Source organism: Hyla sarda, chromosome 2 (genome assembly GCF_029499605.1).
Source record: "Hyla sarda isolate aHylSar1 chromosome 2, aHylSar1.hap1, whole genome shotgun sequence".
NCBI classification, from domain to species: domain Eukaryota; kingdom Metazoa; phylum Chordata; class Amphibia; order Anura; family Hylidae; genus Hyla; species Hyla sarda.
In genome coordinates this window covers 360,647,367-360,662,917 of record NC_079190.1, presented here as the reverse complement: position 1 = coordinate 360,662,917, position 15,551 = coordinate 360,647,367, and the positions used below count along the sequence as shown (strand labels likewise).

Genomic DNA, 15,551 nt, shown 5'->3' with positions numbered 1-15,551 from the left:
TCAATCAGATTTCCATAGAGTTCTGGTCTCAACATACAATGGTTTCAACATACAATGGTCATCCTGGAACCAATTAATATTGTATCTTGAGGGACCACTGTATACATATGGGCAAAGAACCTCACATCTAGAGGCACACCATTAGTATGTCACAGTATATGGCAGCATATGCAGCTCAACATATAACGTGACATACAGCACAAACAATATATAGGTGATATGATGATTGTGGGTTATTGAAAGTGAAATGCCACATGACTGCAGGATCAGCAGTGCCACTAGTTCACAGATGACACTGGGGTTTGGCATTTAGAGATTTTGACAGACATTTATCAACCGATTTACCCGAGTTTTTTTGCATAAAATTGTCGCAAGAAATTTGCAATTGCGCCACCGTCTTTTTTCGTGCGACAATCTGCCACGAGAGCGAGAAAAGCTTTTTTTTTTTTACAAATCGGCGTACATAAGCGTTTTGACAATTTTGATTTGCCATATTCAGAAAAGTATCAACCGCGACATTCGCTAAAAAGTCCCTACGGCTTTAAAAACCTACTAAATATACTCCAGCCGAACCTTGGCTTAAAGGGGTATTCCAGGAAAAAAAAAATTTTTTTATATATCAACTGGCTCCAGAAAGTTAAACAGATTTGTAAATTACTTCTATTAAAAAAATCTTAATCCTTTCAGTACTTATGAGCTTCTGCAGTTAAGGTTGTTCTTTTCTGTCTAAGTGCTCTCTGATGACACGTGTCTAGGGAAACGCCCAGTTTAGAAGAGGTTTGCTATGGGGATTTGCTTCTAAACTGGGCGGTTCCCAAGACACGTGTCATCAGAGAGGACTTAGATGGAAAAGAACAACCTTAACTTCAGAAGCTCATAAGTACTGAAATGATTAAGATTTTTTTTTTAGAGAAGTAATTTACAAATCTGTTTAACTTTCTGGAGCCAGTTGATATATAAAAAAAAGTTTTTTTCCTGGATAACCCCTTTAAGGTTGTTCTTTTCTGTCTAAGTCCTCTCTGATGACACCTGTCTCGGGAAACGCCCAGTTTAGAAGCAAATCCCCATAATTTAATAAATTTCTCTCTTTGTGATTTGCACAAAATAAGCAATCTTGTCAACACCACGAACCAGGAGAAGTAAGGAGGAAAACAACTACAACTTGTGCAGGTATCTCTGCTCGCCTTACATTTGTATATTACTGGAATGACTATTACTGTTCTTTTATACAGTGCACATGGCACCATAAACTTGTGTTTGCAGCCACCGTGATGGGTCTTTTACATTTTTGCAGGTCTTTGGAGAGCAAAACAAAACTGGGATTATATTCTTGCCTCGAGACCTATGTGCACTGACTTTAATGTTGGGAGATATTTACTGGCAAAATAAATATGCAGCACATAAAAGTCCAAAAACAAATGATTTTAGTGCTATACAAATTTTCTGTATTTATTAGATAAAGGTATAATAATAATAATAATAAAGCATAGTATGCTCACCACTTTTGCTACTTTGGTAGGTGATGGAGGAGCTGCAAATAAAAAAGAAAATGTGAGCTACATGTGTTGGAAGGCATGACATATCAATTCACTGCTAACAGATTGGCAAAACAATTCAAGGATTTAGTAACTTTATTAGAGTATGTATTTACAGTTCTGCCACACGTAAGCCACGGTATAACCATCTTAGGGAAATCTTTAAAGGGGTACTCCGCCCCTAGACATCTTATCCCTATCCAAAGGATAGGGGATAAGATGTCAGATCGCCGGGGTCCCACTGCTGGGGACCCCAGGGATCGCTGCTGCAGCACCCCGCTATCAGTACTGCACAGAGCGAGATCGCTCTGCACGTAATGACGGGCGATACAGGGGCCGGAGCATCGTTATGTCACGGCTCCGCCCCTCATGATGTCACAGCCCGTCCCCTTCAATACAAGTCTATGGGAAGGGGGCGTGGCGGTCGTCACGCCCCCTGACATAGACTTGCATTAAGGGGACGGGCCGTGATGTCATGAGGGGCGGAGCCATGATGTCACGCTGCTCCGGCCCCTGTATCGCCCGTCATTATGCACAGAGCGAACTCGCTCTGTGCAGTAATGATGGCGGGGTGCCGCAGCGGGACCGCGGCTTTCTAACATCTTATCCCCTATCCTTTGGATAGGGGATAAGATGCCAGGGGCGGAGTACCCCTTTAACAGGAATTGAAAAGAAAAAGTTGCCGTAAAATGTAACTATTAATGATAATAAGTCTAAAATACTAAAGTATCACAGCTGAACGTCTTCAGGGGCTGCCTGACCAACAAATGGGTATGAATCACGTGTAATACTGTATATACTCGAGTATAAGCTGACCCGAATATAAGCCGAGGCCCCTAATTTTACCCCAAAAACCCAGGAAAAGTTATTGACTCGACTATAAGCCTAGGGTGGACTACGGCTGTCCGGGCTTGCTGGGAGTTGTAGTTTTGCAACCTCTGGAGGTCCGCAGGTTGAAGACCACTGATGAAGGGATTGACAGGCGGAGAGTTCACTCGAGTATAAGCCGAGGGGGGCGTTTTCAGTATGAAAAATCGTGCTGAAAAACTCGGCTTATACTCGAGTATATATGGTAACAACTGCATAATTGCAGGGAATCAAGACTAATACATGGCAATGATAGATAACGCCAGATACTGGGGAGGAGAGACGGGGTAGTCTGGCAGTAGTCTATATAACTTTTTAGAACATACACAATGGCAGAGAGCTCTTATGCCTCCCGCAATGTAGCCAACAGGTGCCCCACTGTAGAAGGGGTTCTCCATCTCAGTATGGCAACTTCTACAGTCTGAAATCTGTGGATCTATACCTAAGACTGCGGCAAGAGCCTATTTTCTCATGTGAGACATTGTTTATCATTTGGTGATGGTTTATATACTTTTCAATTATTGGTGTATTTTAGGCTTATTATCATTAACAGTTACAGCACCTATTTTCCTGATTTGTAACTTTACAATATTTAATACACAGCATCCATTCTTAAGGGGTTATCCAGGAATAGAAACAGAGCCATTTTCTTCCAAAAACAACACCACAACTGTCCCCAGGTTGTGTGTGACATTACAATTAAATTCTGCAGTGTGAATGGGTCAGCGGAAGACCAATTCACACCAATACTTAATTAGAGCAGCAGAATCTCCTAGCAGAATTCCTGATCGCAATTCCGCAGTGTGAACGAGGCCTTAAGCTTTGAGAATTTTTTTCTGACTGAGAATCTGTTCTACACATTTTATTGGGATACTTGATATTTGTTGCAGCATGTGATGGATTTTTACAGCCCCAAGGTTAGGCGTATGTTCACAAAGGTTATTTTGAGGCTTAAAAGTGTGCAATAAAAGGCTAAATAAGTCTCAAATTATCTTCTTTAATTGCTTTTTGGAGCATTTTATAGGTGCTTTGAATGCGTTTTTTGCATAACAGGCCTTTTCATGCAATTTAAGTATTTTTATGTGTTTAGGTTAAAAAAATGACAATATATATAGTGAGGGGGGGGGATAGGACAATAATACATATAGAGGGAGATTTATCAAAACCTGTGCAGAGGAAAAGTTGCCCATAGCAACCAATCAGATCGCTTCTTTCATTTTTTAGAGGCCTTTTCAGAAATGAAAGAAGCAATCTAATTGGTTGCTATGGGCAACTCAGCAATTTTTCCTCTAGACAGGCTTTGATAAATCTTCACCATTGTGTAGGGATATGACAATAGATCCAGTGGAGGGATATGACAATACATACAGTGGAGGGATATGACAATACATCCAGTGGAGGGATATGACCATACATCCAGTGGAGGGATATGACCATACATACAGTGGAGGGATATGACAATACATACAGTGGAGGGATTTGACCATACAGCCAGTGGAGGGATATGACAATACATACAGTGGAGGGATATGACAATACATCCAGTGGAGGGATATGACCATACATCCAGTGGAGGGATATGACCATACATACAGTGGAGGGATATGACGATACATACAGTGGAGGGATATGACGATACATACAGTGGAGGGATATGACCATACAGCCAGTGGAGGGATATAACAATACATACAGTGGAGGGATATGACAATACATCCAGTGGAGGGATATGACAATACATACAGTGGAGGGATATGACCATACATTCAGTGGAGGGATATGACCATACATACAGTGGAGGGATATGACCATACATCCAGAGGAGGGATATGCCAATACATCCAGAGGAGGGATATGACAATACATCCAGTGGAGGGATATGACAATACATACAGTGGAGGGATATGACAATACATACAGTGGAGGGATATGACCATACATCCAGTGGAGGGATATGACAATACATCCAGTGGAGGGATATGACAATACATCCAGTGGAGGGATATGACCATACATCCAGTGGAGGGATATGACCATACATCCAGTGGAGGGATATGACCATACATCCAGTGGAGGGATATGACCATACATCCAGTGGAGGGATATGACAATACATACAGTGGAGGGATATGACAATACATACAGTGGAGGGATATGACCATACATACAGTGGAGGGATATGACAATACATACAGTGGAGGGATATGACAATACATACAGTGGAGGGATATGACGATACATACAGTGGAGGGATATGACGATACATACAGTGGAGGGATATGACGATACATACAGAGGAGGGATATGACAATACATATAGTGGAGGGATATGACCATACATCCAGTGGAGGGATATGACCATACATACAGTGGAGGGATATGACCATACATACAGTGGAGGGATATGACCATACATCCAGTGGAGGGATATGACGATACATCCAGTGGAGGGATATGACAATACATACAGTGGAGGGATATGACAATACATACAGTGGAGGGATATGACAATACATACAGTGGAGGGATATGACAATACATACAGTGGAGGGATATGACAATACATACAGTGGAGGGATATGACCATACATACAGTGGAGGGATATGACAATACATACAGTGGAGGGATATGACAATACATACAGTGGAGGGATATGACAATACATACAGTGGAGGGATATGACCATACAGTGGAGGGATATGACCATACAGTGGAGGGATATGACAATACATACAGTGGAGGGATATGACCATACATACAGTGGAGGGATATGACAATACATACAGTGGAGGGATATGACAATACATACAGTGGAGGGATATGACAATACATACAGTGGAGGGATATGACCATACATACAGTGGAGGGATATGACCATACATACAGTGGAGGGATATGACAATACATACAGTGGAGGGATATGACGATACATACAGTGGAGGGATATGACAATACATACAGTGGAGGGATATGACAATACATACAGTGGAGGGATATCACCATACATACAGTGGAGGGATATCACCATACATACAGTGGAGGGATATCACCATACATACAGTGGAGGGATATCACCATACATACAGTGGAGGGATATCACCATACATACAGTGGAGGGATATGACCATACAGTGGAGGGATATGACAATACATACAGTGGAGGGATATGACGATACATACAGTGGAGGGATATGACGATACATACAGTGGAGGGATATGACAATACATACAGTGGAGGGATATGACAATACATACAGTGGAGGGATATCACCATACATACAGTGGAGGGATATCACCATACATACAGTGGAGGGATATCACCATACATACAGTGGAGGGATATGACCATACAGTGGAGGGATATGACAATACATACAGTGGAGGGATATGACAATACATACAGTGGAGGGATATGACAATACATATAGTGGAGGGATATGACAATACATGTAGAGGAAGGACGCTAGCAGAAGGTACTGCACAGGGCACAATCCAAAATAAGGGTAGGTTCACATGTGTGCATTACTTGTGGATTTTAACTTCTCTATTGACAGGTCAAAATCCACTGCTAAATTGCACCTGCTCTGCATGTTTGAAAATGTTAATTTTGGGGGAAGAAGAAAGATAAAAATAACAAGGTAAAAACTCCGCCACTCGGATCATCTTGCTAACAACATGCATAATGGCCATAGTGTTACGATCAGAGTCCTAAACAGATTACTAAATTCAGGATTAGAGCTGGTTACATTAATGCTAACAAACACAATTTGCATACTGACTATATACAACAAGAAAGGATTTAAGACCAGGCTAAAGTTGAACCACACGAGAAAAAGTCTTCTCCTAATTCTGGCTCCCAGTTTTATTATGTTTTCTTTTCTTTTTTTTTTTTCTTTCTCGCTTTACAGTCACAAAGTCAATTAAGTCAATGAATGTAACACATGAATGAGCCTTGATAAGGCCACTCGGATTCAATCACTGGGAATAAAACAGCTCTTAAAAGGGCAGCGTCTGAGCCATTACAGAAGACATAGAGACGCATCTTTAACTGGCAGCTATCAGGAACCGCATTATGTGCAAGCATAAGCTAATTAGGATGGAAAAGAATTGGAGTCAATGGAATTTCTATTAACTGTGTCCATGCTGAAATGGAAGGAATCCATCCACGACTCATCTTATGTACTGCAGGAAGTATTTTCAATGCGTATCCTTACTAACAGGGTCAAAAATGCTGACGTTTATTGGTCTATAGCAGACTCTCGCAGTATATCTAAGGTGCTCTATCTGCTTACAATTTAATTAAATGGCAATTTCGCTAACCATGTACCAATTGCCTTAATGGCTGGCTCTAATAACCATCTAGACTGCAATGCACAATTTCACAAACTGAAATAAAGTCCTACACACAATGCACAGGCTTGATTGAAACAAATAAATAAATAAATATATATATATATATATATATATATATATATACACATATCTGAATCATACACAGTGGCAAAAATAAGTGCAAATCCTTCAATACGTTTATTGCTATTACTGGCGGTTATATAGATGCCCTGAGTGATATTACTGAATATACAAGAGAGGAGGTCCTGTCATAACAATCATTATTGTACATGACTCTTAGGCTATGTTCACATGGGAGAATGTCAGCCGGCGCTCCCCCAACAGTGGCGGCTGGCAGAACATGAGCTAGGACCACTTGGAAATGTGCTACTTTAAAAAACAATTCAAGAGTAGCCACTCTTAAGTCTGGCCAATATAAATGTAACACACATGAATGTAAATATCATAGCGCTCAACTCACCTCCCCTTAATACTAGTAATGGCACCTCGGCCCCAACCGGAAATTGCTTTAGGACTTCAACAACCTGTATATGCGTCAGGTTTTGCACATTCTGATGATAGATTTCTTTTATTACATCTCCTTTCTGAAGTCCAGGACACCATTGACTATCCAAGATCATTTTGACCTTTTGGCCCATTGCACTGTCAGCAATAGCAAATCCAAAACCCTTAGGGCCTTTCAATAGAGGAACAGTTACAAGTTCTGGCAGTGAGTTTACAGATGACACCATAGATGTCCTTTGATCCTGTAACTCAAGAGAAGGACCATTTAACCTTCCGTTTACTAACACATGCCCTGGTTTTCCATTTTGGTCCAGAACTACTCCAGGTTTTAAGTCTTGACTTCCCATGTTTTCTCCTTGGGTGGTCATTTGCCCATTAATGATTGGTGGGGTATTGGCCACAATATCATTTACAGGATCATCACTGTCTTCTGGAAGAGGGTATCCCCGGCAAAGAGTCATATTCACATACTGGTTTATGGGAATCAGCTGGAACATCTGGACGACTTCTGCATGTGTGTGTCCAAGGACACATGTTCCGTTTATGTCAACGATTACATCACCTGGCAAAACAAGTAGATTTATGAACAATTGTTTCTTTAGGCAAAATCCTCATTCACCAACATTTTTCGTAGGCTAAGGGTCAGACAGTGTTTTTTTTATTATGCCCATTCTAGTACAATTCTTTTCTGTTCTAGAGATACAGGTAAGTTGTCCGCTGCAAGGGTAACCTGGCAGGGTTTTTCCTTGTGCCGGGGTAGAAAAATCTCACTTCTCACTCAAAGCGCATTCACCCGAGGACACAATTGGTGCAAGCAATGTGTCTTTTATTCAGGTTATAAGGAAAACATTGCTTGCACCAAATGTGTCCTTAGGTGAATGCGCCGTGAGCGAGAAGTCGGATTTTTCTTTCCCGGCACAAGGAAAACCCTGACAGTTTACCCTTGCACTGGACAACTTACCTGCATCCAGCACCACAGTGCTAATGTTATCAACAGCCGGCTGCCACCTGAAAGACCACTGTAGCTGTTATGAAAGTATACACAGTATAAATGCTGACCGTGTGCATGATTTAACGTTGTGAACATGTACACCATATAAAAGCTATGACCGTTGGCACCCCTGAAAAAGTATTTCTCATAGGAACAGATTGCAGTACACATGTTTATTCCCTTTGTGTGTATTGGAACTAAACATAAAAGGGAGGAAAAAAAGCAAATTGGACATAATGTCACACCAAACTCCAAAAATGGGCTGGACAAAATGATTGGCACACTAAACTTAATATTTGGTTGCACACCCTTTGGAAAAAAATAACTGAAATCAGTCGCTTCCTATAACCATCAATAAGCTTCTTACACCTCTCAGCCGGGATGTTGGACCACTCTTCCTTTGCAAACTGCTCCAGGTCTCTCTTATTAGAAGGGCGCCTTTTCCCAACAGCAATTTTAAGATCTCTCCACAGATGTTCAATGGGATTTAGATCTGGACTCATTGCTGGTCACTTCAGAACTCTCCAGCGCTTTGTTGCCATCCACTTCTGGGCACTTTTTGATGTATGTTTGGGGTCATTGTCCTGCTGGAAGACCCAATATCTCGGACGCAAACCCAGCTTTCTGACACTGGACTGTACAGTACGACCCAAAATCCGTTCAGTTCCAGAGGCATCAAAACAACCCCAAAACATAATAGAACCTCCACCATATTTCACTGTGGGTACTGTGTTCTTTTCTTTGTAGGCCTCACTCCGTTTTCGGTAAACCGTAGAATGATGTGCTTTACCAAAAAGCTCTATCTTGGTCTCATCTGTCCACAAGACATTTTCCCAGAAGGAATCAAGTTCATTTTGGCAAAATGTAGTCTTGCTTTTTTATGTCTCTGTGTCAGCAGTGGGGTCCTCCCGGGTCTCCTGCCATAGCGTTTCATTGCATTTATATGTCGACGGATAGTTCGCGCTGACACTGATGTCCCCCTGAGCCTGCAGGACAGCTTGAATATCTTTGGAACTTGTTTGGGGCTGCTTATCCACCATACGGACTATCCTGCGTTGACACCTTTCATCAATTTTTCTCTTCCGTCCACACCCAGGGAGATTAGCTGCAGTGCCACGGGTTACAAACTTCTTGATAATGTTGCACACTGTGGACAAATGCAAATCTAGATCTCTGGAGATGGACTTCTAACCTTGAGACTGTTGATATTGCTTTTTTTTCTCCTCTTTTTTGGTTTAGTTCCAATACATACAAAGGGAATAACCATGTGTATAGCAAAACGTGTTACTGCAATTCTTTTCTGTGAGAAATACTTTATTTTCTAGAAAAAATTCTGGGGTGCCAACATTTACGGCCATGACTGTATATGCTATGAATGTATGCACAAAAGTAAATGCTATAAACATATTCACAATGGGGGAGATTTATGAAAACCTGTGCAGAGGAAAACTTGCCCAGTTGCCCATAGCAACCAATCAGATCGTTCTTTCATGTCTCACAGGCCTTCCTAAAAATGAAAAAAGCAATCTGATTGGTGTCTATGGGCAACTGGGCAAGTTTTCCTCTGCACAGGTTTTCATGAAACTCCCCCAATATGAAATATTATGAACGTTTGCACAACAAAAAGCTACATACATTATAATGATAAGCACGCTAAAATGCTATGGAAGTAAATGCATACAACTGTACGCATGATACTATGCATATCTGCACAAAATAAAATACTATGAACATATGTACAATAAAAAATACGACAAACATATGCCCAACATCAATACAACTAACACAACCATCATAACACTATGAATGTACGCAAATTATACACATACACAATAAATACCCTGAACGTGTACACAATATAAATACCATGAACGTATGCCCAATACTAAGAATGTATATACAATATGAACACTAAGAAACGAATGCCCAATATGACTACCATCAACATATGCTGATATATACAGTATGCAGAGAACATAGGCATAACCCAATACTACGTACGCACAATAGCATAAACACCATGAGCATATGCATCATACTAAACAACACATGTATGTACAACATCCAACATTACGAACATGCACTATAACTAATACAAATGAATGCACTCTCTCAATACTATGTACGTATGCACGGTCACCATTTAAACTATGCATGTGAGCACAATGTAAAACCATGGACGTATATATGACCCATACTATAATCATGTATCCAAAGAGACCACGAACACAAGTAGAATTGAAAGCTGAGAACGCCTGTACATTATAAAAATTATGGACATATCCATGATCTAATACTATGAGCGTACACATAAACAGGCCACCTATGAATGTATGCGCAAAACAATTACTATGAACATGTGTACTATACATCTGCTATACACGTTTGTGCAACCTAAATGCTAATAACGTATGCATAACAAACACAATGGACTCATACATGATTTGCACACTAAGAACATGTGCACGATGTGAACGAATGACTGAGCATCATATAATGATAGAATGTAAGCAAAACATGAAGACACAACCGTCTACATTAAGAAAACGCTAGGGGGTATGCCTGACAAATGTTGTGGAAGACGGCAGATCATGATGCAGACGAACCTCTTAAGTGGCGCGTGACAATCGCTGGGATGGCACTGCCTTAATACCGGTTACAGCAGGCGTGCAAGGGACTGACAGGTGAAAAACTTGCGTCTGTGGGCCAAGTGCGCAGCCCGAACCACCATCCCACCTAGCACAATGCCCGGCTCACGAACAGTCCGCTGGGGCGAACACCTAGCAACCCTCCCCCTAACACAACCTGCCCGGGAGACCTGCTGCAACTGCACCCTCTGAAATGGGTTCTAGCGTCTCCCCTGTGCCCCCACTCATTACCCGTAGCCTCTGCGGTGATAGAGTCTAGCATTCCACCTTGAGGCAGCCGGCGGGGCTGCCGAGGCCGCACAACTCTGTGTAGCAACGCTGCTGAAAACTTGGTGGGAAATTCAACGGGATGTCATGTCTGTCAGCTGGATCAACCAATGACGTACGCCTACACTACCGCTACTACGCTGAGACGAAACGCCCTGCCCTGAGGGTGAGCCGGTGTATAAATAGGCCACGCCCCTCCCATAAATAGAGCCTTTACAGGCTTATCACTAGACATGTGCAAAAAAAATTAATAAACAAAAACATCTGAATGGGGCTTGCAAAAATCCAGGTACTTGCTTCAAAAGCAGCCTCATTCAGATGTACTGATCCATAAAGATCCAAGACAACACTCTTCACAATAGGCAAATAGACAAGGTCACATAGCTTAGTGGCTGTGTATGTGAATGTGGATTTATGAATACCTATCCTCACCCACTAGCAATAGTTTAGTCTCATGTTTTACCCTTTTATTTTAATTATTTATGCAGTTTTTGTGATAAAGCGAATGTACATTTAAATTTCAGACAACCATATACCTAATAACTGCTCAAAATGTTACATCTGTAAGTAAAATGATGTGGCTCGGGTTTAGTGCTCTTTAAGGAAATAAAGTGCCGTATATAGGAGTGCGACTTTAAAACCGTTTTATGCTGTAATACATAACTTGTGAGCCCTGAAATTCTGCAAATCTTGGAATGGCCTGTCTGATATATAGAGTGCACAGCTTGGAATTCACTGTTCCATGAAACCAAGTTCTCTCTAAATGCCGATTTCTTTTTGCCATTTGAAACATTTCTATACCAAAACCCATTCCTGAGCTGATTACTGAGAAGTCCGTTTATTCATTACAGTTAATAAGAGCGGCAAATGGATTTTGGGAGGACATTATTTCAGGCTCTTGATGGCTAAGTGTAGGCTTCCACACAGATGCAGTTCATTTCCTGAGCTGCAGTCATTACTTTAACCCACTGGCTGCAAATATTTATGGGAAAGAGTCCAAGAGAAAAAACATGGCTTTGTGCAAGGTACTGTTTGAAAAGTAAGAAGATGTAAAACCGTGAAAAGTTCACATGGCGATTCCTTTTTTTTTTTTTTTTGCAGATATTGGCCCCAAAGACACAACAATATTGTGCAAACCGTGGTAAAAAACTGGTTTTTTTTTAGTTTCACTGCATTATCTACCTAAAAAAAAAAAAATAATGCACTTCAAATAAAAGACTGATTATTGTTAGAACTAGGGGAAAAACGTTTCAATCTACATAAATAAAACTTAAGCAGCCTTAAAGAGGAGCTCCGCTGCCCCAGCGTTCGGAACATTTTGTTCCAAACGCTTGGAGCCGGTGGCAGGGGTCGTGACATCACGCCCAAGGCCACTCGTGACATCACGCTACGCCCCCTCAATGCAAGTCTATGGGACCTGCATTGAGGGGGCGTGGCCGTGACGTCACAATCCCCACTGCTCGCACCCAGCATTCTAAAGGAACGCCAGGTGCTGCCCAGAGATCTGGGACCCCCGCAATCACACATCTTACACCTATCCTTTGGATAGGGGATAAGATGTCTAGGGGTGGAGTATCCCTTTAAGTCTAGGTCCTAGCACTTCAACAAAAAATGTATATGTTGAGATATAAAAAATTTTGTTGGATCTGACAGGTACTCTTTAATGAAAAAATCTGACACGTCATCTGAGACATGACAAAGGTTTTGCTGAGCCCCCCATTGATTGTTAGAATGAGCAGGGATAAGCATACAGCTGTGCATTTCACTCCGCGGCTTGCTGCAATCTCTTGTAAGGCTATGGAGCCCATCTAGTAAAAATCCCAGCAAACAGGAGAGTGAAGCGCATAACTGTGCACTTTTCATCGCTTATAATAAACATTAATGGGGTCTAAGCATAGAAGCAAAACTTTTGGCTTGTCTTGGTGACATCAAAGTTTTTTTTTTTTTTTTTAAAGACACAGACTCTATAACTGATAGCTAGGCATTACTATGTCAACAGGGGGTGTCGCTACACTGTATCACAATCTTAGCACTGATAGAATAGTGAGAACACACGGACACACCAGATTGACATGAAGAATAGTAAAACCAAGGTATCAATTTATTTAGGAGGAGTAGGAATAAGGGAGGACAGCACAATGTAGAGTTCTAAAAATACAACTTACAGAATTTCTATTTCATGGCGAATACAAGAATTTAAGCAGATCAGGAGACCAGGCATGTGTTATTGTTGCATTGGGCTTTACAAAAGGTATGAAAGTGTATGCTAAAAATTCCTTAAAATAATTTACTTTTCTTTTTATTCCCAACATATGTCCCCAATGTGAATAGAACATTACAGGATTGTGATCCATCTTTTCACACAGATCTATAGTTAAAGGAGTAGTGCAGTAAAAAATAACTTATCCCCTATCCAAAGGATAGGAGATAAGTTATAGATCACGCTGGGACCCCCCACTAGGTGGCTCTGTTCTGTTCCCAAACAGTTAATTTGGTCTCCACTCGGACTTGCATAAGTCCAAACTCAGGAAGTGTGTGTGCGGGGCATGGCGAGTCACAGCTCTTACAGGCTTCAGTGATGTCACCCCTGCTGGGGAACGCCCACGTTCTCCTGCTGGGAGCTCACACAATGTGAGTAATGATACACAACTTTTTAAAGCTCAGATTATTATTTTTTTTTAGGCAGGAGGGGTGTTAGGAGTAGCTAGTGAATATAATCTGAGTTGGTTTAGAAAATATGGTTTGATGACAGGTACTTTAACATTTATTCAGGCTCAGCTATATTTTGGCCAGTGTGGGAGCAATTTTAAGATAGTGAGTCATTGATCACGTAAGTCATATTGATAGCACTGGTTCATAATAGATTAGAAAAATGTCAGAATAATAATAATCATATTCATAATAATTCTAAAGAAACAAGGACATATTTCTATGGTCTCTGAAAGAATGACTTTATACAGGGTTTTTTCCTGGTTTGTGTGTCATACCTGGAGCTATTTTGCCATCTTGTGCAGCTGGGCCATCTTTCAGAACATTTTTCACCTGGAGAAACTCATCCGGTCTGTCTCCTCCAATGATGGTAAAGCCAAACCCCATAGAACTCTTTTTAAGGGATGTACGTAGTATTGCTCCCTTTAAAAGTGCTGGATCTCTGGTGAATGGAGACTTGTCTGGTTCTACAGTGGGTAAAATATAAAATTCAGACCGAGGTTACTAATATATATGGTATCTGGAACCAAGACATCACCATTATATTCCTTAAATAAGCATGGCCGTTTGAAACGACTTTACATAGATCAATAGAACAAGCAAATATAAGAAACTTTGCAATATATATTGTTAGACAAAAATGCTCCTTTCTCCTGTTATCAAACTTGAGCCAATTGGAGACATTCCTGACTCCGTGCTTTGTAGATCAGACGCGATATGGCAGGAGCTGGCTCCACAAATTCTTCATGTCAATGCATCCTTAGTTACCGGTAGTTATTAAAGGGGTACTCCGCTGCTCAGTGTTTGGAACAAACTGTTCCTAACCCTGGAGCTGGCGCCAGGAGCTTGTGATGTCATAGCACCGCCCCCTCAATGCAAGTCTATGGGAGGGGGCATGATGGCTGTCACGCCCCCTCTCATAGACTTGCATTGAGGGATGGGGCGTGACGGCATGAGGGGGTGGGGCTATGACGCCACGAGGCGCCGGCTCCAGCGTTCTGAACAGTTTCTTCCAAAAGCTGAGCAGTGCAGTACCCTTTTAACTACACATTTATACATATATACATACCTGGCATCAATGTTCCCTCAGGTGCAGGCAGGCTCAGTTGACCAAGCTGTTTTCTTCTTTTAGCTTCTACAACTGGATTCTCAAACTGAGTTTTCTGATTTATGTGACTAAAAAGAAACAAAATTAGGTCATATAACAAAGTGCCAAAAGTAAGATAAGTTAAGGTTATACACAACAGGTAGGAACAAAAAAGTTCTAACATTTATTAAACAGTACAAGCCAAAGTGATCAATCGCATTAGTAGACTGTCTTAGTATTAGACAGTTTTAATAATTCTGCACCAAGTCTTTTTGGTATAATAGGGAAATGAAATGAGAATAAATGGCATGTCACCAAAACGAAAAAACATCATGGACTCAAAAACATGTGACCGTAAGCTTCCCCATTATTGGATCAAGTAATGACCCCAATTTTTAAGATCTAGTATTAGTCTCCATATTGCAATCAAAGTTTGGATAAGGAAACAGTTTTATTTAGAAAACAGAGACTACATCTGCAGCACCATCACAAAAAAACCTATATGCGGAACTACTAACCGCTGTGCGAATGCTCCCTAAGTACAATAACACACTACTATTGTGTAAGCCTAAATACTTGGTGACTCTTG

At 41.1% G+C, this 15,551-nt stretch overlaps 1 protein-coding gene across 6 annotated transcripts in view; it reads right to left on the bottom strand.

Annotated features, from left to right (window-relative positions):
- MAGI3 (membrane associated guanylate kinase, WW and PDZ domain containing 3) overlaps positions 1-15,551 on the bottom strand; it is a 335,762-nt gene that overhangs the window by 58,116 nt on the left and 262,095 nt on the right. For all 6 annotated transcript variants that reach the window (XM_056558317.1, XM_056558316.1, XM_056558315.1 and 3 more), the window contains 4 exons: positions 14,945-15,051; positions 14,154-14,342; positions 7,217-7,822; positions 1,500-1,531 (listed from right to left, as the gene is read on the bottom strand). In XM_056558317.1, the coding sequence (XP_056414292.1) occupies positions 1,500-1,531; positions 7,217-7,822; positions 14,154-14,342; positions 14,945-15,051 (934 nt within the window). The remainder of the gene's footprint in view (positions 1-1,499; positions 1,532-7,216; positions 7,823-14,153; positions 14,343-14,944; positions 15,052-15,551) is intronic.